This window comes from Lycorma delicatula, chromosome 3 (genome assembly GCF_047948215.1).
Source record: "Lycorma delicatula isolate Av1 chromosome 3, ASM4794821v1, whole genome shotgun sequence".
Lineage (NCBI taxonomy): Eukaryota > Metazoa > Arthropoda > Insecta > Hemiptera > Fulgoridae > Lycorma > Lycorma delicatula.
Window position 1 is genome coordinate 204,899,050 of NC_134457.1, and position 23,150 is coordinate 204,922,199.

Sequence of the window (23,150 nt, forward strand, 5' to 3'; positions counted from 1 at the left end):
GTTTATGCATGGTACCTTGGGTATGTTTATGTCGTGGCATAGCTGTCGTTTTCTTTCTTTTTTTTATAGTTAGTTGTTTCCTGAACAATTTTACTTTAGTAAACTTCTCAACCTTACACCACAGTAATACGGGAAAAACAGTTAATATTATTAAACGCTTTAATCTGTACTGTGTGTGTATATATATATTTAATTTCATGAAAAGATACTAATGGATGTGTAAGAATATCTGCAAAGATTATTTAATTCGTTTAATAATAATATTATTTAATGAAGATCATATGAATAAATTTGTAAGAATCTAATCTTAAAACGTTATTTTTTTAATTAGAAAGAATTTATTTATGTAAAAAGTTATGGAAAGTTCTCTCTGATCACTAATTATTTTAATTCCCAAATGGAAGGAAAGATTATTTGACAGTTATTTGTAAAATTTCTTTTAGGAAAAGTAACAAAAAATATATACTGATTTACTACTTCACGCGTGACAGATTAAAGGAGGAAACGAAAATGCATTTTTGAGGCAAGAAGGCCTGCAAACCTAAAACTTATCAGTGATGAACTTTGCTTTAGATAATAAGGTTCTAATAAGAAGGGTTTTTTCCTTAATCAGCTCTAAAATGGTAAAAAAAAAAATGCATATAGTTTTTTTTTAAACTGGTATTCCTTGCTTCACTAAAAGTGAAGTACTAAATTTTTGTAATAATTTTTTAATATTTCTTTATCAGGAATTTTACTCTACTCATAACAATAATAAAATCTTCTCTTTCTATAGTTATTTCCTTAAACTCATCCCATAAAAAGTAAATGAATATGTAATAGTGCTATTTTCTTACCTAAACTAACATACAGAACCTATTTTGATTGAAGCTTAATAATATACAGCATGGACTATAATTTCAATGTTCTATGAAAATACAACTTGGTTTTTTCTTTTACCTCTAAAAAAAAGTTGATTATATATATTTGATCCAGTTGTGATAGAAACTACAATTTGGCCCAAATATTAACGCTAATAACATTTGAAAAAAAATTGGGGTTACTCTTTTTAAATAGGGTGAAACAATTTAGAAATAGATTCCCTGAGTCTTACCCACCGGGTTGGTCTAGTGGTAAACGCGTCTTCCCAAATCAGCTGAAGTTTTGGAAGTCGAGAGTTCCAGCGTTCAAGTCCTAGTAAAGCCAGCTATTTTTACACGGACTTGAATACTAGATCGTGGATGCCGGTGTTTTTTGGTGGTTGGGTTTCAATTTAACCACACATCTCAGGTATGGTCGAACTGATACAAGACTACACTTCATTCACACTCATACATATCATCCTCATTCATCCTCTGAAGTATTATCTAAACGGTAGTTACCGGAGGCTAAACAGGAAAAAGAAAGATTCCCTGAGTCTTGTGGATATTTATATTATTTCTATTATACTGAAATAATATCAGATATTTGGTACGGATATTAAATTAAGAAACTGTAAAAACATGTTTCGAAGTTTCCTTTTAATCAAGCAGGACGAATTTTAATAAAGGAGTTCTGTATTTCTATATTCTATTAATGTATTTCTATATTACATTTTTCTATATTTCTATTGTTTTGTATTTCATTTAATCAAACTATCATGTGATGGGTGAAATTTTAACGTTATTAAACTATTTATATTTCCTGTTTTAGATGAAATTTAAAATTTACTTCAGTATGCAAGTTGCGTATAACTTTATATGTATAAAATATTTTGATTTTTCAAATGCATATGAGTAAAGAAGATACATTAAAGTCTGTAATTTTTTAAAGTAAAAAATAAATATACAAATGAATATTTAAAATAGTTATATTGAATATTTATACTTTAGTTATATACTTGGATATTTTAAGTAGTTTTTCAATAATCAAGAAAAAGATTATTTGTTAGGTAATATAAATATCGGCATTGACAACTATTCTATATTAAAATATACTTAAGGGGATTAAAATTTTATAAAAATTTAGAACCGAATTGAAAAATTATAAATGAAATCTCGTAGAATAATGACAGTCACAATTAATGCAGAAATACTAACTATATCATTGGACCTAGAATGGAATAATTATTTATTTTCTGTGGTAATTTGTTTAAAGTCAACAATAGATGTCTTTGATTTGAAAACGTAACTAGAAAAACTAATTTTTTATGTTATATACCTATATATAATTTTCTTTTCATAAAAAAAATCAATCTATCTTAATTTGTATTTTTTCTGAATGACTAGAATCTAACAAAAAGATTAGAAAGTCTTTTTTTATTTCTACGAGTAATTACTTTATTAATCTCTTTTGGTTTATAGAAGGAAAACCACGAGCTTACATTAAGTAACTAAAAAATTACTTTCAGGAATCAGTTATTGTAACTAAATTTTAATTAATGTTGTAAATTGCTAAGGTTTTAGGTATAATACTTATATTTACAAATTTTAAAAACAACAAAATGAAAAAAGAATTTAAAACATTATTTTATGTATTTTGAGTTGCATTGTATTAAAAATAAAGTAAAGAGAAAAGGATAGATCACCCAAAATAAACATTAAACGTTTTGTTTCTAAAATTACAAACAAAATTTCGGTACTGTTTTTCTTAAGATTTATTTTGTTAACATTCACATAAATATACCTTGCTATTTTTTTTTTGTGGTGTGTGGGAATCATATTCATTAAATTTATTCTGCACTGAAATGAATTACAATGAATGAAATTAATTTTGAATACATTTTATGGAAACAATGTATTATATATTCTGTATTAATTATATACATTGTATTATACATTGAATTACATGTATACATGTATATATACATTGTATTAAAAGGATTTTTTACGTAAAAAGATAAGTAATAACAATAATATACAGTCATAATAGTATTCAAATCAGCTGTCATAACAGATGTTCTTTGATAGTACTGAATATTGTTGGAACTAATTGTCACATAAAGACGAAGTTATTTCGTATATGTATGAACACTCATTTTACCAATGCAATTTGTTATTTTCGCCATAATAGCCCAACTAATGGAAATGCACAGAATAGGTCAGTTTCTGTGGAATACAGAAAGTAAATATCGTTTTGAAAAGACATATTATAGGTCAGTTAAATTTATAGCCTGTAATGCTGCATTGAAGTAATAATAATAATACTTTAATAAAAAATTTAGTAAGCTTTCAAATTTTAAAGTTCACTTAATTACAAATTAATTTTTAAATAATCTCTAAATTCTTTATTTTTCATGAAAACGTTGATATCTGAAAACTTATGTTATGTATTTTATCGGAATAATTTATAATAATAAGTCGAAGTTTAAATCTTCTTTCACTGTGCATTTATTTATTGTTGTTTGAAATAAACTTTTGTGAAAACTATCGGTGACGTAATACAACTTGTAACTCTAGAGACAAAATTTAAGTTTGACTTCAAAGTAAAGTGTTCTTTCTTTGTTAGTAATAAATATAAGTTAAAGAGTCATAAACTTCCTTTCTCTAAACTTTTTATTTACTTTTTATATTCATCAGTTATGAAGAAAGATACAAAATTAAATTTTTGTGAGTTAAAAATTTATATATACTTTTCTTAAATTTGCCAGAATGTAAAACGTAATAATTTTATGATAATTTATAATAATTTTACGGTAAATTTAAATATCTGTAATTTGAAATTACATAAACAAGCAGTTCGGTTTTGTTTTATTCAATTTTTAAAAATTATCTCGAGTCCAAATTTTCAAGAAAATACGAATAACTGTATGTTGTATTTGCATTAGTAAATAGACAGTTAGACATTTATTAATAAAAAACAGACAGTTGGCAATTAACTTCTTTATTTGCCCAAATTTTTTTCTAATTCGTGTTTATGAATTAAATTCCATATATTTACCGGAATTATTTTCATGAATAAGATAATATAAACATATACATCAAAATTACTCAAAAAAAAAAAAAAAAATACTTTTTGTCAAACATTTTTTTTTGCAATGTTCTAATTTACACGTTGTTCTAATTTTCGAGGGACAGGTCAAGGAAAAAATTGTGCAGGCAGGCAATGTTTGGAATATGTAAAACAATGTAGGATTTAGGGGGTATACCGAAATGAAACGACTGGCACTAGATAGGGAATCTTGGAGAGCTGCATCAAACCAGTCAAATGACTGAAGGCAAAAAAAAAATTTACACGTCATCCTGGTCCGGTGAATCTAGGATGTACTTGTAAAATTTTAATTTTAAATCATACAAAAAAATATTAAAGAATGTAAAGGTTATCTTTATATGAAAATGATAAACCTTTTTTACATTTAACACAAAACTTATATCTATACTATAATATAAAGAGGAAGGGGAGTTTTGTGTGGTCGGGATAAACAAAAAAGTACTCGATCGTTCGCAACCAAATTTTTACCCATGTTCTTGGCATTACTGGGAAGGTTTTTAGATGTATTTCATCTCACAAAATCTCTAAAAAATAATATATTTGTATACATATATGTAGTAGCGCAGATTTGCAGGTTGAAGCGCTAACTGTAATGAATTTAATTGATGACTGTGAACTGTGAGTCTCTATCACTGTGTGAGCTGGGTTTGAACTGAATGATTCAAATCAAGCGAATGAGTAATATTACAAAAATAATAGAAGTAAGTTTGTGCTAAATAAAGTAACATTAAATAAATTTAAAAGATTTTTGTTTTAGAATAATGGGCTTTCCGTCAGGACTGCGCGTGAAGCTAGAGTAGCGAGGTATGCGAGCACCCCGTGTGAGGCTAGACGGCAACTGGTAACAAACGGCGTGTCCCTGGGAGGTGCCACGGGGTGATCTCTCTGCAAACAGTCGTCCAATTTTCAAAATTCAAACGGGGTATTTGTTAGTAGATTGAAGCCTAACTTTTGAATGAATCAGGTACACTCTCAATGTTACAGATCACGGTTATTCGAAAATGATGTTATACCTTCGCAACCACTCTTCTGATTTTCAAAATTCAAACGGGATATTTGGAACCAACACAGCCAATGACACCGTTATTTTATATATTAATTGCTGCACCTGCCTCCGGTTGATTCACGAAAAAACGTAAAATAAAAATATTGGCCGCGATGGGAAACGCAAGTAATATAGCGCGGGCGAAGCTGTGATGAAGGCTAGTACTATTAATATACATACGAACAACTAGCATTTCACGTCATCTTAGTGACCTGCACACATAGTTTTCATCCCAACCCAACTCACAAATATTCTTGCAACTATGTCTACTAAAGATCATATGGAAAATCAAAAACTATTCTAAATCCTATCAGCAACGATTATTTCATTCTCATAAATTCAGATCTTCCTTAATCAATGCCAATACATCACACAAGCCCCCATAAATGAAAACTCAGATGGAACAGCACACACAGATATGAAAGGTGGTTAGGTTACAGTGTAGTTTTCAGAAGAAATTGAAGCAAGCATTGACACAAAGTATAATTACCAAATAAATGTCATATAAGGATTTCATGCTCTAAAGAATGTAGAATACCCTACATCCCTAGTAACAGCTTCTGCTTAACTATGTTTGCATCAACGCATCACCTACCAACCGTTGAGTCCAATTACCTGCAAACCCTGATAGCAAAATATCTGGAAAATGAAGAGTCAGATACTCCCTTCACAGCCCATATCTCTTGTTACCTAAATATCGCTACAGGAATCGCTGAACAAAATTTAATGCTGTTCACCCATTCCCAGTATTACCAACTGACAGTGAAAGTTGAGGATGTTCTTAGCATGCCCGCTTCTTCAATCAACTTTTCCTGTCTCCCTTTGTTGCAATTACAGCAGTCTACATTTATCGGTAACGGAACTATAATCTTCGGATCCGGTCAACTCTACTATGATGTGGTCTTCATCCGGCTTCAGCTTACTAAATTTACAAGGCGAACCACTTTCCAGATGAGCAACTATTGGGACACCTTATTTAGTGTTTATCCACCCAATATGCGTCTTGGAATTTCTGTTCTGAGCTTCAGAGGCTACCAATCACAAAATCTGATTGAAAAATGACCAAACACTGGTCAATTTTTACACATACATCAACTTTTTCTATAGCTAAGCCATGTACTCTTCAAATTCAGGCATCTTTATGGGTCTGAGCTCTGGTTGAACTAGAATTTTAAACAAAAGGAACAATTTAAATTTATTACAGTTTTCGATCAATTCTAAATACTTCACTTCCAAACATAATGTGAATAAGCGATAATAATATAAGATAATGTCAAGATGAAAATCATCAGCAACATGAAACATCATATAGGTAGATATAAAAGAATCGAGTTATCCAAGAAGTCATAAATCTCTCCAACATCTGTTATATCCATATCATTCGGGCAAAAGATCTTGGTTAGATGTTCAGCAAATATTTTGCCTTCTGATGTCACGACGAGCCCATCCAGTCTGTGTCCTTAAAGGTGGAAATGAGAGTGGAGGCAAAAGAAGTCTCCTCGTGACCTTTCACAACGAATGGTCATTTCTACTCGAAGGGGAAAGACTTTTCACATTGATAGTCTAAATCAGCTTTTTAACTTACCAGAACACCTGTTCATAGCTGTTCTATCTTCAGGCCTCATTTATAGTTGTCATCTTCTCTGAAATTTTCTTTTAGTGAAAATACGATTCATTACCTCTCTTGGATAGTCTGTGCCTTCATAGCTGCTTCCATAATCAAGGTCAGTCGCCGGGTCGCATCATCGATATCATTGGGAATTTCAAATAAACTGCTCTAAAAAGCCTTGATTGTAAATAGAAATAAAACAGTATAAGAAAAAAATAAATATATATAATCTAAAACTTAGTAGAGTTTAAGTTTTGAAATTCTCGCGGCAGGATCTGTTTTAATGTTCATAAAATTTTCATGTTGTACTTACAAATGAATAATATTATTTCAAACTCAGTAATAACTTTAATAATGAATTTAATAACTTTTCAATTTGGTCGAGGGATAAATCTTTCAGAATTTCAATGATTAAACTCGTTTTTCAGATTAATTTCCATATCATAGAGAAATTTACTTAAAAAAGCACAAAAAAATAAATAACGCAGACAAATTTAAAAGAATAACAATGGTTTATTAAACACAAATATTTTTATAAATATAATTCTTTTAAAATGAAAGGTACAAATTTTATTATATTTTTCTAATAGACTTTTTCAGGGTGTACAAAAAATATTTATTTATTGTTCTAAAAAAAAAGAAACACTTATATGTGCTACTAAAGCTGATACCAGAAAATGTTGACCTTAACTCAAACTTTTACGTGAAATAGAAATTAATTTCAGTACATATTTTACAACTTAAAAATTCAAATAAATAATCCAAAAATTTAATGGGGTTACCTTATATATATCCTTACCTGGGAATTCATAAAATGTGGGATTTAGAAAAAAAAATTATTGGTTGTTATTGAAAAGTTGAACTGAAGTTAAATTATTTATTTTTTAACTTTTATCATAAACGCTTTCAGTCACTTATCTGATCATCTTCAGCAAATATTGCTGATGATTTTCACCTTGACATTATCTTATATTATTGTCGCTTATTTATATTATGTTTGGAAATGAAGTATTTAGAATCGGTCGAAAACTATAATAAATTTTAATTGCCCCTTTTGTTTAAAATTCTGAAGGCCAGAAACGAAATTCCAAGACGAATATCGGGTAGATAAATACTAAATAAGGTTATCTCATTAGTTGCTCATCGGGAAAGTGATTCGCCCTGTAAATTTAGTAACCTGAAGCCGGATGTTGGACATAAAGGAGGCTTCTTTACTTAAAACGACCGATTAACCTTTTGGCAGAAGGTGTTTCACCGCAAAGAATTCTAATAATAATTAAAGAGAAAATAACCGCAAATGTCAGTATCCGTCGAAATGTGGAAAAGGTATTTTTGTAATCATAGGCTTTTAGGTAATACCTTTTCTTTTATAGATACTACTCGTATTTATAAATATGAGAAAGTATTGATAAAATCTACTAATTAAATAAAAAATTTGTATTCTTTAATTTTCCTGATCGTATGTATCCTTTTGAAATGCAAAACAATTTTATATTTTATATTATTTAGTATATTAATTTGCCCAGTCTTTCTTATGGCTGTAACGGCATTTAAATGATCTGACATATAACAGAGACTAGTCAAAGTTATTTTCTCTGAGTGAAATAATATTTATTATGCATCTACCATGTTGGTGAACAGATAGAAGTGTCATTTGTGAACTGCATTTTGGTGAGGTAGGAAGCTTCTATTCATCAGTTTATTTGGCTCGGTAAAGGAGGCTAAGGGAAAATATTTCACTTTTTATGCAGCTAGTAATCTCACCTTACTTTTTATTCATGAGGATCGCTGACTATTTTTAGAATTAATCTCTTATGACAGATTGCTTACAATCTTTTTAGTTATGTTATCTAACATGAATATTTTCAATTATTTTTGTATTCTGAACCATTTATTTTTAGTTTTGATTTAATAATGAATTTTTTATTGATTTTGATTAAATTAATTATGATAAACACAAAAAAAAAGTACTTCAATTAGAAAAAATATTATGGTTCATGCGTATAACTTATGACAATTATAACAAAACCAAAAAAAAATTAAATACCAATAGATTATAAATATCAGTAAATAAAGGTATTATTACCATTTATTTTGGCGGTTTTCCTCACCACCTGTCGGTAGCATCTGCTTGCCTTGTCACCCCAATATGACCCAACTGTCCTACTCCGCGTGCCCGTGTACAAGTTAACCGCAAAAGTGTCGTGCTTTCACTGTGCACTGTACGCGTACGCAATGAACTGTACAGAAATTACACAGTGAGCAAAACATTGCTTACTGTTTTAAATCGCCTGTGAGCATATGTGTGTATAAACTGACAACGTAGGGGAAGACACCTTCCATGCGGCAGTTTCGCTCACCTCGCCGCACCATCCGTACCTAGCCCTTATGGACTTTACCGGAGATCATCTTCAGAACCTCGACAAAAGGGATCTCTCAGCCTTGTTCTTGCTACAGTCAGGATGCCATCGATGCGAATACCACATGTGATATTCCCATCGGTGTACTACTAGGAAATGGAACTCTAAAAATAAAAACATCTATGTCGAGTTTTTAACAAGACTTGAGTGACATGAAGGAACTGAAATTAAAAACGCAACTACCTACCCGATAAGTTAGAATTGGGTTCAACACGCAACCATAACATAACACAAAACAAGAAATAAAAATAAAACTAAACAAGACACTACAAAAACATCAAATCTTATAACACAAGAACAACAAAACCAAAACACAGAAAAGACCAGGCGGAACCGTAAATTCCCTCGTCAATCCGTTCTCTTGCCAGGTATCCGATTAAATTTTTAACGTTACCCATTCGGCCCAGTTTTTCTAATTCTCACGGAGATCTAATGTTCACCCGATAACGACGAGCCAACAAATAGTCTGTGCGCATATCTTTCTATTTTGTGCTTTCATAAATTGCCTTGTTGGCCTCATCTAATTGACCACAATCTGACACACACCTGAATCCACCAGGCTAATCGCTGGAGTCTGTCTCGAAAGACGCCATATTCAATAAGAAATTGTCACACGATTGTTATGTTGAACCCAAGGGACGCCCGGAAACCAACAACGTCTGGAAGAGATCATGCGTATAAAGTCCACCTTCTGCCTCCTTCTTCTTTAAAAAATTATATTTTCTTCTAAATACAGGAAAAATATGTTCACACACGTCAATACTTTTGTAAATTTATTTCATATTTACTGTACCATTTGTTGATAATATTAATATTCCAATATATATAAAATAGCATTCCACCATCCCGGCTTCACCCGCTATATTTTTTTAATAGCCATCTTATTTAGAAATAAGAAATAATTATAATTGAAAATATTATTTTCAGATTTTTATTAATTCCCGATAAAACGGTAAATAAAATTTCTTTCTACGTGAATTTTAGATAATAACAGGAAAATTAAACTCATCAAGTTTATATCTAAATTTATTACCGAGAAATTAAACAAAAGTAAATTCATTGTTCCTCCATTTTAACCCTTTAATCTCGGAATTTCAAAAAATCTTTTCTTAGTGGGCATTTTTATTGTAAGAAGAAAAGAACGACCTTGAATTTCTTTAATAAATGTTTATTCATCCTCGTCACGGCTTCACCCGCGATATGTAGTTACTTGCATTTCCCGTTGCGGTCGAGGATATTTGGTTTGTCAGAGTTCGCTTCGCTCGTCCTTCTCGTCTAGCCAAATGCTCTGCCCCTTGACCCACTGCGTTCATTAAACTCATGCTTACGAGAATAATTATGATTAATAAAATTTAAAGCCTGTTCAATTTATAAAAACAATGTATTGAAATTACTTCAGAGCAGTAGTTTGGGCAGTAAAGGACTGAAACCTTGAGTGATCTTAGAATGTGGCTTTCAAAAGAGTCCGCCTCCATTTTAAAAAAATATTAGTTATAACTGGTTGCCCGTATTTCGTACGAATAAAAATGTATTTTTTCCGGTTCTTAGAATTACCCTACAAATACCACTAAGAGGCGTTTTATTTCGTTTCTCATTTTGTTTTTTTTTATTTTTTTATTATTTGTATATTTTATAGTTAAGTAATCGGGGACAGGTGCAGCCAGTCGCGTCACACATACAGTAACAGTGGTAGGTTGGTTGAGTCGCCGTGCTAAACACTATCACACCCTTTAAAATAATGAAATTAAAAAAAATGAAAATGGTTTCTAAATATTTAATTGAAGAGTATTTGCCCCAACTTAGTGAATATCAGTTTATTATAGTCGGAAGACTATACGTAGACTGGAATAAAATGTTCAGCATTTTAAAAAAATTAGGGTTCAAATACAGAGATAGAAGAACAATTGCTAACATGTACAGGAACCAAACAGCAACAGTAGCAATTGAAGAACATAAGAAAGAAGCCATAATAAGAAAGGGAGTCCGACAAGGATGTTCTCTATCTCCATTAATTTTTAATCTTTACATGGAATTAGCAGTTAATGATGTTAAAGAACAATTTAGATTCGGAGTAACAGTACAAGGTGAAAAGATAAAGATGCTACGATTTGCTGATGATATAGTAATTCTAGCCGAGAGTAAAAAGGATTTTGAAGAAACAATTAACGGCGTAGATGAAGTCCTACGCAAGAACTATCGCATGAAAATAAACAAGAACAAAACAAAAGTAATGAAACGTAGTAGAAATAACAAAGATGGACCACTGAATGTGAAAATAGGAAGAGAAAAGATTATGGAGGTAGAAGAATTTTGTTATTTGGGAAGTAGAATTAGTAAAGATGGACGAAGCAGGAGCGATATAAAATGCCGAATAGCACAAACTAAACGAGCCTTCAGTAAGAAATATAATTTGTTTACATCAAAAATTAATTTAAATGTCAGGAAAAGATTTTTGAAAGTGTATGTTTGGAGTGTCGCTTTATATGGAAGTGAAACTTGGACGATCGGAGTATCTGAGAAGAAAAGATTAGAAGCTTTAGAAATGCGGTGCTATAGGAGAATGTTAAAAATCAGACGGGTGGATAAAGTGACAAATGAAGAGGTGTTGCGGCAAATAGACGAAGAAAGAAGCATTTGGAAAAATATAGTTAAAAGAAGTGACAGACTTATAGGCCACATATTAAGGCATCCTGGAATAGTCGGCTTTAATATTGGAAGGACAGGTAGAAGGAAAAAATTGTGTAGGCAGGCCACGTTTGGAATATGTAAAACAAATTGTTGGGGATGTAGGATGTAGAGGGTATACTGAAATGAAACGACTAGCACTAGATAGGGAATCTTGAAGAGCTGCTTCAAACCAGTCAAATGACTGAAGACAAAAAAAAAAAATAGTCGGAAATTTGAAAATGTTCAATCATTGTTTAAATCTTTTATAACCTTTCTTCACCTCTTTCAAGGTTGAATTTCGAAAATTCTAGACTATTAGATTTTAGATAATCACATGAAGATTACGCACACCGAAAATCCAATTGACATCTTCATTGCTTTCTGAAAAATAAAAGAAGAAATATCCGGGTTTCAAAAAATTCAAAATTCATTTTACTCTAAACTCGAAATTTCAAAAATAGGTAGTTTTTAGATATTCACATGAAGATTACACACAATAATAATCAAGTTGATATCTTCATTTCTTACCAAAAAATTAAAAAAATAGTAAATTTCATTATTACTCCATTTTGTTTGTTTAATCCTACAAACTCGGAATTTCAAAAATCGTTTCTTCTGATGTAAATGTACTTACACCGTAAGTAGAATACGTATACAAACTTTCATCAGTTTATATTAAGTAGGTTTTCCTAAGCGTTGATGAGTCAGTCAGAACATGCTCTTTTATACATGTACATATTTTATTTTTCGTTTATTTAATTATCTTTTTAAAAAAAATGCTTACTTAACAAGAAGATGGATTTTTGTATAATTTCCCAATTTTGTTGGTTTCTAGTTTAATTATATGGGGTCAGCTACAAAATGTTTATTTTTAAAAAAATCGGTGTGCTACTCGCAAAGTATATGTTCTGTAGTTGTTATGTCTATGAAAATGTTATATTCTAGTAATTGCATTAATTTAATCAAATCTATTTAAAACTGAATTAGTTTTGTATTTTTTTTTTTTTTATAAAGCCATTTATAAATGAATAATTCTATTTTCAACTTTTTGATTAAAATTCTAATTTTATTCACTTAGTTTCATATCGATTAATTAATTAGATTACTTAGGTTATATAATATTTATACAGCACAGTGGTTTTTTTTATATTTTAGATAGGGATGAAATTTTTCATATAAATCTTTTAGGGAATAATAGATATTTATTTATATATGCCATAGTAATTATTATATTGCAACTCTCTCTCACACACACACACGCGCACGCGCGCGCACACAGTTTCTCTCCTCTCTCTATTTGTTATTAAAATTTTTACAATACGTATGTTTTAACATCCTTTTTCATAATAATAATACGGTTGTTGGACGAAACTGTAACGTTGAACGTGAACTTTAGAAAAGACAATTACTTTAAAAGCAGCATTGAATACCAAGTGTTAGGGGATGAGTACTCTGGTTTGACTGAATTCTGCACTACTAATTTCAGGCATTGATGTTTTAGACAAAAGTTAAAGATTTCTTTTTTACCAAGCCTATTCTTTGATCTCGTCACTGATTCTCCTTTGCAATTTATATATAAGCCCCTAAGTTATATTCACCCGCATAAACACATACCAATTTATATCTTTTGTTATTAGAATGTTTTTATTATTATTACTCCTATTGTTGTTTGAGCTGTTTTACTATTATTATTTTTACTTTTATTGTATTTTTTTTTTTTTTTTTTAATTTAGGTAAATAGGCATCGACGACTAAGGTCATTAGTCCTCTCACCTTCTTTAAAAATAGAATAAAATCACCTGTAGGGTCGTCAGATATAAGGGTGCATAGGAACATTTTAATAAAAAAACGCGAAATAATATACTTACTATTGATATATTTAAATGACAGACACGTAACACATACAATATGAAAGCGCCCTGACATTTATATTAAACAAAAAAAAAAAAAAAAACTAATACACATTACATACAGTAAAATAGAATGCACAAAAATGTTGGACAAATACCATGTAAATTTGAGAACTCAAATTTACATGTAAAGTGCCTTAACATAAAGGATTTTCAGTTAAATGCACGAAAACATACTGACTTTGACAAAGGCTTACTAGGCTTACTGTTAACGCGTTAGTAATTCATTAGCATGTAGAAAGGTAACTGTTTTTTCTTCTTTGCCAATTTCGAAATCAGCACTAATATTTCTTAGTCCTTACCTCTTTCTGAGGTTTTCATATATTATAAACTCTTCCAGTATATGGTTAACAGTTAGAGACTTGTCACGTACACTGCACATTGACCGTTCTTAACCGGTTAACAAATATGAATTTGTTATTCGAGTGTGACCAATTCTGAGTCTTTGGTCACCGCCATTTGTTGTCGGCTAGTCATTTTTGCGTCGCTCTTCTATTCATATGTAGTAATTTTAATTGGATTTAGTTCGACCATCGGCAGCTCTGTGTTGGCGCCGATTCAGGGGCGGGAACAGGACCAACATCTACGAAGGGTTTGCACCAGCCTCGGAAAGAAGTGAAACAGTCACCCCTTGTGTGATTTTAGGTGATCTCTGTGGTTTAGGTTGTGTGACCGACTGAGAGGAACATGGTTACAAAGCCTCCTTTGGGGGATTCCTAAGCAATCACCTTCTTAGCAGCTTCATCTGACAGATTACGTAGCTGATCCTGAACATTAAGTTTGTCTTCTTTGTTCTTCTCGGATGCGCTTTTGTTTTTAGTCATTTGTTGTATATTGGACGTCGATCCAAGTGTACATTAACTCATCATGCAGTTTCAATAATCTATAATGACACAAACAGCAAGTAAACACCCTATTTAGAATCAGCCGTATCGTCGAAAGCGAAACGGAAGAAGAGTCTTGAATCAGGAAGAATTTGACATAAGGAAGAGTCTGCAGAGAACTCTTGTCAATAACAGACCCAAGACCTACCTGGTAATTACGAGAGGAGATTCTTATTTCATGAAGGCAAGCTCTCTTTTCGTATCGCTCTTGAAACAACTAGTTGGTTTGATGGCCCAGGATCAATTTCAATTTTATTTTCCATTATTCTGTCAATAATAGTAATCAAACCAAGGTTACTGAGGCGACAACGGAAGGTTCACTGTTACACTTACTATCATATCGACTCTGTCCGCCACATCGTCAGCTCTAAAGGTGGTGTAAGTCCATTTCCAAAATACTTTCCAATCCTGGATGATCTGAAGGTGGCCGAAAAGCTCTATCCTTATAGTGACCTGTGGATGGAAAGAAAGTTTACATTTTTTCGAAGGATACACTCGGACGGAGCCCTTTACCCAGCTGTATGTATTGTACCAATTTACAACTGTTACCGACCTGGATTTGGAACGTAGATGGTATGTTCAAAAGTTGGGATGATTATTATTATGCTTTCATTTTTTTATTTACTTTTAAATATGATTGTGGTTAATAAAAACTATTGATGTAAAATTTGTGTAAAGTAAATTTTATTCCCGACATAACTGTAATTTCAGTTGTAGATTTTAAAATTGATTTTTCGCTACTTTTTTTATTAAAACAGAATACAACACTGTCGTGTACTATTTTTTACAAGGCAAATTATGAAATATTTATACTGATAAATTTATTATTTAAATTAAAAAAATACTTCTTAATTTACTGCTTTTTTCCCCTTTTTTTTTGTAACATCTAAAACAACCAACCACATATTCTTGAGACAAGTTAAGAGATCTAGCTGTTATTGAAAGTATAATGAATAATGTATCCCAGTAATACAGGTATTTAAATCTCGTAAAACCATTTCTTTATAAAATTTATATAGTATTTTGTAATAAGATACATTGTTTTAATAAAACCAGTAACTGTTATTTTTAATAATACCTATTTTACATATAAAGTTAAAATATTTCTGTTAATATATTTACATTTCGCTTTCGTGATACCTCCAGATCGAACCATGATATCGCCTCCATCTTCCCGGCGCCAAACTACTTTTGGCTTAGGGTACCCACGTGCTTTGCAAACTAATTTTGCAGAACCTCCTTCTGGTACCATCATATCTCCTGATGTCTCTTCATAAATAATATCAGGAGGAATGACTACTTCAAGGAATGCCATCTGTATAAAAATAAAAATAATTATGTAATTACGAGAAAGATCGTACTTTTATTTAAATTATTATAATAAGTAGACAATTTGCTATCTATATATAGAGAGGTCTGTAAATGTTTAGTGCTCTGAATTTAAATTTAGTGACGACCCGTAAATTTCTAGTTATGTTGTTTTCATTAAAACAAAAATTAATAAGTTTGAAAATAAATTTGAACATTTAAATTAAATTATAATTTTTTTTTTTTAAATTTATCTTCCAAGTTTATATTTAACCGCAATACAGAGACTAAAATTAATATCTATTGCTCCTAATATTTGTTCTGAAAAAGAATAATTCGTAAAAGCACAGAAAATTTTAATCGTATTTAAAAATTATTCAATGATTTTCTACAACAACAACAACAACTTTTTTCACCTTAATTCTATAATTAATCGTTCATATGGTTAATCTAATTACAAAAACACAAATCTTTTAACTCTAAAGAATTGTCATTAGCCGATTGTGCTAAAAATGACAAAATATAATCATTTCTACAGGCTTTTCAATTACTTGGTAACAACTTTACATTGGATATATATTAAATACTGTTGTAAAATTTATTTACGAATGTAAAGTCTTTCCACTATAGTTTTTCATGGAGAAGAAGCAATGTAGGAATTGACGATTTTTGTAAAATGCAATAACTATCGTAGGAGAAAAAATAAAGTTATTGAGATTCATAGATAGCGTTTTTTTTTTCTTGTTAGGTTACTATTAGATAATTTGGTTGATTAGTTATTAGTTATATTTTTTAAGTAGTATTGCATATTATCATAAGTTTTTTTTACTGTTTTCCTTTTCTTTTTTTGCAATTCCTAGCATCTGCTTTTAAAAAACTGCCATTTTCATTCTTAAAAGATATTACTATATCTTTTCTAATTTATTTTTCTTTTGAAAAAGTTACTACTTTTTCAAACATAAACATTGTTTTATGCCCACACTCCTTTTTTCTATATGCGGGCACAAAAAAGGAGTTTTCTAGGTGTGTAACTCCACACCAAGCAAATTATTTATTTGTACAAACCGGACTAAAAGAATGTGTATAAAATAATATTTTGGTATAATGGTAAAGAAATACTTAAAAAAAAAAATGTGTAATTTTATTGGATATGTTTTTAGCAAAATATAATGCGTGTTCTCACCAATTTAAAATTACTTTTAAATTATTCATAAACTAAATCAATTTGTTTAAAAGATAAGATATTCATATAATTAAAATATATATATATATATGAAATAGTTGCCATTTTAAAATTATAAACGACTAACTAAATTTATTTATTTTTAGAAATTTTTGATTCATTAACAACGAAAAATATGATTATAATAGTCGTACAACTGAACTGTATATTTACTTGAATTTTCTCGAAAATGCTTCTAATTTTTAATAGCCTGTCTTTTTAGCTGATATATATTTTTTATCAGTACACTCATTTTTACAGTAAATTGATACTCAACCCTACACAACACGTTGTAGGTACTGTTAACATCAGTAATTACAGAGAAAGTAATTCTGAGTAGTATCCTTTGAATTTCTGTTTTTGGGTGTCATAGCCATAAGAAAAAAATTTAACGCATGCTGCCTGTTTCTGCTGTTAAAAAATTTATTCTATAATCAAACTAGTTCGACACGACCGCATTAACAGACGAAAATAAAAATTATTAAAATCCGATGTAATACATCGGTTGTTTAAGGGAGATTCAGGTAAACATGGCAATACGGATTTGTAAATAACCAAATAAATAACTGTACTTAACAGTCATACTGGAATTATTTGACGAAGATAAATTTTTATAAATGAATACTTCGTTTTCATTCTTTTGTTAATCTCTAATAGCGTAGATAATTGATAGGCATTCAAAAAAGAAAAAAAAAGAAAAATTAATACTGTAAAATATTGGACGTAATAAGTTAAAAGCGTTAATTAATGTTGCTGTTTCTGTTTTTAGCAGATATAAATTTTTCTTTTCACTTATTTCATGAATAGATTTGTTGAAATCACACAATGTGTAGGGATTGTAAAATCTTTATAAAATATGATGTACGTTAAAAACGCAATAGATTAAAATTAGTATCGTTGTCATTTGTTTATAGTAATCACTTCATTTATCTGACTGAGTATAAATAAAATAACTCATCGTGTAACATTAAATATTTGACCCAAAGAAAAATAATTACTTTTTTTCTTCTTTTTTTTATTGACACATATAAACCTAACGATAAATAATAAATGACTTTTTAACAGATTTCAAAAAAAAAAAATGAGAACGTTCTTAGCCGAGAACAAATTTGATGTTTATGCGCGCGCGTTGTAAGTGTACATTTTAACAAATGCATTCATTTCTATCATTTATTATTTTGTAAAGTAAGTGTGGTCTCCAGATAGAAAATCTGAGACCCGGGTTGGTCTAGTGGTGAATGCGTCTTCCCACTTACTAGCAAAGTAAGTTATTTTTACACGGATTTGAATACTAGATCGTGGATGGATATCAGTGTCTTTGGTGGTTGGGTACGGTATTAACCGTACATTTCAGGAATGGTCATCCTCTGAAGTATTATCTGAAAGGTAATTACCGGAGGCTAAAGAGGAAAAAGAAACAAGATAGAAAATTTGAAAATATTTTTAAATAATTATTTTTGATTTTTACATCTCTATGATAGTTATGAAGTGATTTTGATATTCAAACTATTTTCACGAAAAAGTTTAAGAAATTTGGTCGGAGAATTTTCTTTAATGCGACTTAAAAGTAAAAAAGGTGATTTAAAAACATTCAAAAAACCTTTCACTGGGAATTGAGGGATGAATGCATATTTCATTATTCCACAAGATCTTACTTACGCTCGAAAGTACCTTTTTATCACATTTTTCTAAATTTGTTATCTTACTTTCTTCGTTAACAAAAACCGTAATTCTTTCCTTTCTTAATTACGTGTATTTTAAACTATTTTATTTAAAATTGGCAGAAATTTATGCCTAAGTAAATTAAAATAAAAAAATTATTTATAAGTTAAATTATATTTCATTGAATTCACAACCTAATGGTTGTATCTGACGTGATAAAAGACAAAAGCTACTCCCAACAATACTTCCCTTATTAGGCTTACTAATGATATTGAAAAATGAAGTAGTTTCCAGTTGACCGTTTCATTGATCCGAATACGCTACGTCAATAATTCTAGCCCTTTGGATTCCGGAAAATATTCAACTGTACGAGTGACACCTTCATTCGATTCACCGTATCACAATAAGCTGATAAATATCACTCTCAGAGAAAGCAAAATCGATTCTGAAGAAATCTGGTACATGTATAAGAGACAATTGTTTAATAAAATTTTAGGTATATTGATCCATAGACGTGGGGACAACACGCCTGGAGGTTGGTGAGGGTTTTGTGGGGTCAATTTTATGAAAATTTTGCAAACATCATAAATTTTGTAAATTTAAATAAATTTAAATTTTTTAATTTTTCCCTATATTCTCCTTTCCCAAAAATTAAAAAAATGTCTTTTTATTTATTGCATTTATTTTAACCGATTTTTTAAAAATATCTTTGTAGGCATAGTAGTAGTGTAAGCGACCCCAAAAAAGAAATACTTTGTTGGCAATATTGGTGATGGGGAGCAGATCAAAGTTTAATGATATCGATTATTTCGAGTTTTTCAAACGTTTTTGGGTTTATTTTATCTTTTAGTACGTTAAAAGATTTAAATAATAAACTTTTAGTAATCATTTTACAATAAATATTCATCGTAATTCACCTAAACCCGTAAAAAAGAAATTTTAGGTAATATTTAATTGGTTGTACATACGAGTATTTAGTGGAATTTTTTAATTCTTCCATTTAGCATAGTAAACGTAGAAAAATCAAGAAATTCTCTTGGAAAGTAATTTTGGAGGTGAGAGGGCATAAAAAATACCGATCTTTTTAATTTTTAAAACTTTTTTTTAGTTTATTTAAACATATAATGATTATTTCACAATAAAAACTTATCATAAATTATCCCCCACTCCAAAAAAGAAATTTTAGATAACTTTTTCATATATGATTTTTCCACTACATATGAATCAAAAATCAATATCAGGAAAGTATTACAACTCTGACGTCCGAGGTTTTTATTTTTTGAATATTTTACACGTAATTTTAGTACTTAATTGCTGTTACTTACTTAATGAATCGATTCAAATAATTTTTAATTTACTTATATTTGAATTTGTGGTATACATTCATTCTTGGCTATTAAATGTCATAACCTAACGTTTTTATGGAATATGTAACATATTCCTTACATAAATACGTTAAAAGTTGCTTTTTACATAGTTATATTCAAGAATATCAAGCATCCAAGATACTTGAAAAAGTAAGCAGTAAAGTAGTTTTCCATCTTTTACACCGAGCAAAATATATACTCTTGCAAATCACCATAACAAATCTATTAGTCCTACAAATGACGTTTTTAGTCTGTATGTCATTCAGACTGGCTGTATTTCAGAAAAATCCTCAGTGGCTTCTTGTGTTCTTAAACATTTGTGCCATACCCTTAAGAAGTGCTAGGAAAGGTAGTGTAATGCAGTAGAAATACTTACCCTTTTCTTTGGTAAATAAATGTAATTATTTCGTAAGAGTTTCGTGCTTTTTATAAATTTTATTATCTATTTTTGGGATATTAAAAGTTACGTATAAAAATGGCAACGTATATTAAGTGTATAAGATGTAATAAATATTATAAGGTTAAATAATTAGGAAAGAATAGAAATTAATGGGACAAAGCAGTAAACCAGTTCAATCCATACTGAACAGAATAAAACAAGATTTATTTACAACTATTTTAATTTAAATTTAAAATTACTTATCTTATTTAAAAATAGAATTGTATTTGCTGTGAATGAAACTTACCTGGCTTTTCATAGGATCTGTATTGACTTGGCACATATAAGTGCCTCTGTCTTCTCTTCTTACACCTCTAATATTCAGAGTCCACGTATTGAAATCATTGTGCGTCACCGACAGCCGAGCGTTGTTTGTGATGACATGTTCATGAATTGCGAGTATAGCCTTTGTATCGGCTTTTATCCAAGCTACCTGCTCCATAATCCATAAAGATTGTTAGTAGTAATAAATTAGATTTACAATAGTATAATATTATAAAATTGTGTATATATATATATATTTATTATTGATATTATTATCTTACACAAGATTAATATTATCCAATATAGCATGATATATACTACACCAATACAGCGATCATACATTATTAACCATACCATTAACTCCTTATTAATTTAAAACTAAATAAAAAAAGTAAATCAAGTTTTATATCAAATGTTTCATGTTCACTGTCAAATGATACTGCATTACTATATTTTTTTTGAAAATAAGTTATTGCTTTCAGTTAAAATGAAGTAATTTAGTTTTTATTAAAGGTATAAAATAAAATAATAATTTACTTCATAAAACTGTGTTTTATTACCGCAAACTATGCATGAAATGCCATAAAAGAATTCTAAACAGTTATTAATGTAAAACAAGCGAACGGTCCCTAAAGAACCGTTAAAAAGGCTGACAACAAAGTTGTAATAGTTTCCTGGATTAGTTATTTATTCTTATATTGTGGAAAAATAATGATCCTTGAAACTAAACCAAAAATCTATATTTTTAAATTTTTACTAATTTCTCGACCCTCAATAATGCCCCAAAAGTATCTTTTTTTGGTCACTTGCACCACTTTTGTACCTACGGAGATAAACAAAATTAGGTTTAAAAGTATGCGGTAAATAAAAAGATAGCTTTTTTTGATTTTTGGTGAACGGGGGATTTGGGCAAACGTTTTTTTTTTAAATGGTAAGTAGCATGCGCGCATGAACTGAGTTTAATATAAAGAGAGGTTATGTTAGCAAAAGTTTGAGAAAAATTGACCCCAAAACTTTAACAAAAAATTGCCCCATATACACGAGTCTCTGTACAAAGTTTCATCAAAATCGGTTTAGCCAGTTGAATGTTATTAAGTTTCAAACAAGCCGAAACACATCCATAAGTACGTATATTACCCTCAAATTGTTTTTTGGTGTCCCTAGATCGTGAAACGTTGAGAAATAACTCACCATTTTTTGGCTGATACCATACTTTCTTGTTGCAGCACAATTCTAGAACTATAATACCAGGATAGAAAAGTGAAAAGCTACCATTAGGTATATATTTAGATTGTCAGATAAAAATTTCGTATACACACACACACACACACACACATACACACACACAGAGAGAGAGAGAGAGGGGGGGGCTGAGAGAGAGAGCGCAAGAGAGAGAGAGAGAAAATTTACATTTTTATTTTTGCTAGATTGTCATCATCAGATCAAATTTAATTGAAGTGTAAATAAAAATACAGATACATTAGACAAAGAGTTGGTTATCATGTAATGATTCTCTTTGCTTCAGCATATTTCTTATTAGTAATAGGTAATTACCTATTAATAATAGGATATTATTTTATTTTTATTATTTACATTTTTTCAGTTCTGAATAAAATCAATAAAATCTCAGTAAAGAAAAATTTATTAAGATTTACAATGAATTGTTTAAAAAAATATTATATATATAACATTTTTTTAATGCAATGCGAAAATTAGAATAATAAAATTTGTGTGTTCAATAAGTTAGGTTTTGTGATTAATCCAGCAGCTCCTTTTATTTTGATATGACTTTATTTTTATCTATAGTACAGGGCGTTTCATAATGTTCTTCAGACTTTCGAAAATTCATTAACAAAAAACTATTTCACTCATTAGAATAAAACAAGTACTGTACGAAAGAGTACTTCAAATAGTTTTTTTCTACATATACTAGGCAGTTAGTAAACTATTTGCTCGCTAGGCGTCGACAGTAAAGAGAATGGCTGCCACGGGAAGCGAGAAGTCGTTTTGTGTGTTAGAATTTCACTTGTCAAAGTCAAAGTCTGTGCAATGTGCGTTTCGGTTGAAATTTCATAATGAGCCACCAAGTGACAATTCAATTCGTGCACGGTATAAACAATTCAGTGAAACCGGTTGCTTGTGCAAACGAAAATCAATTGGTCGTCCATCGACCTCAGAAGTCAATGTCGAACGTGTGCGTGCAAGTTTCATTCGCAGCCCGTCAGAATCGACTGCGGCTGCAGGCAGAGAATTAGGAATTCCGAAAACAACAGTGTAGAGAGTTCTCCGTAAACGTTTATTATTCAAACCGTACCGTCTTCGATTAATCCAGCGTCTTTCTGATGGAGATAAAACACATAGGCTCGGTTTTTGTTTACAGTTACAGGAAAAGATGTTGTTAGATG

General features: G+C 30.1%; 1 protein-coding gene across 1 annotated transcript in view; it reads right to left on the reverse strand.

The window, feature by feature from the left end:
- LOC142321293 (lachesin-like) overlaps positions 1–23,150 on the reverse strand; it is a 211,162-nt gene that overhangs the window by 85,103 nt on the left and 102,909 nt on the right. The window contains exons 3-4 of the mRNA XM_075359290.1: positions 20,729–20,914; positions 15,606–15,798 (exon numbers count right to left, since the gene is read on the reverse strand). Of these exons, the coding sequence (XP_075215405.1) occupies positions 15,606–15,798; positions 20,729–20,914 (379 nt within the window). The remainder of the gene's footprint in view (positions 1–15,605; positions 15,799–20,728; positions 20,915–23,150) is intronic.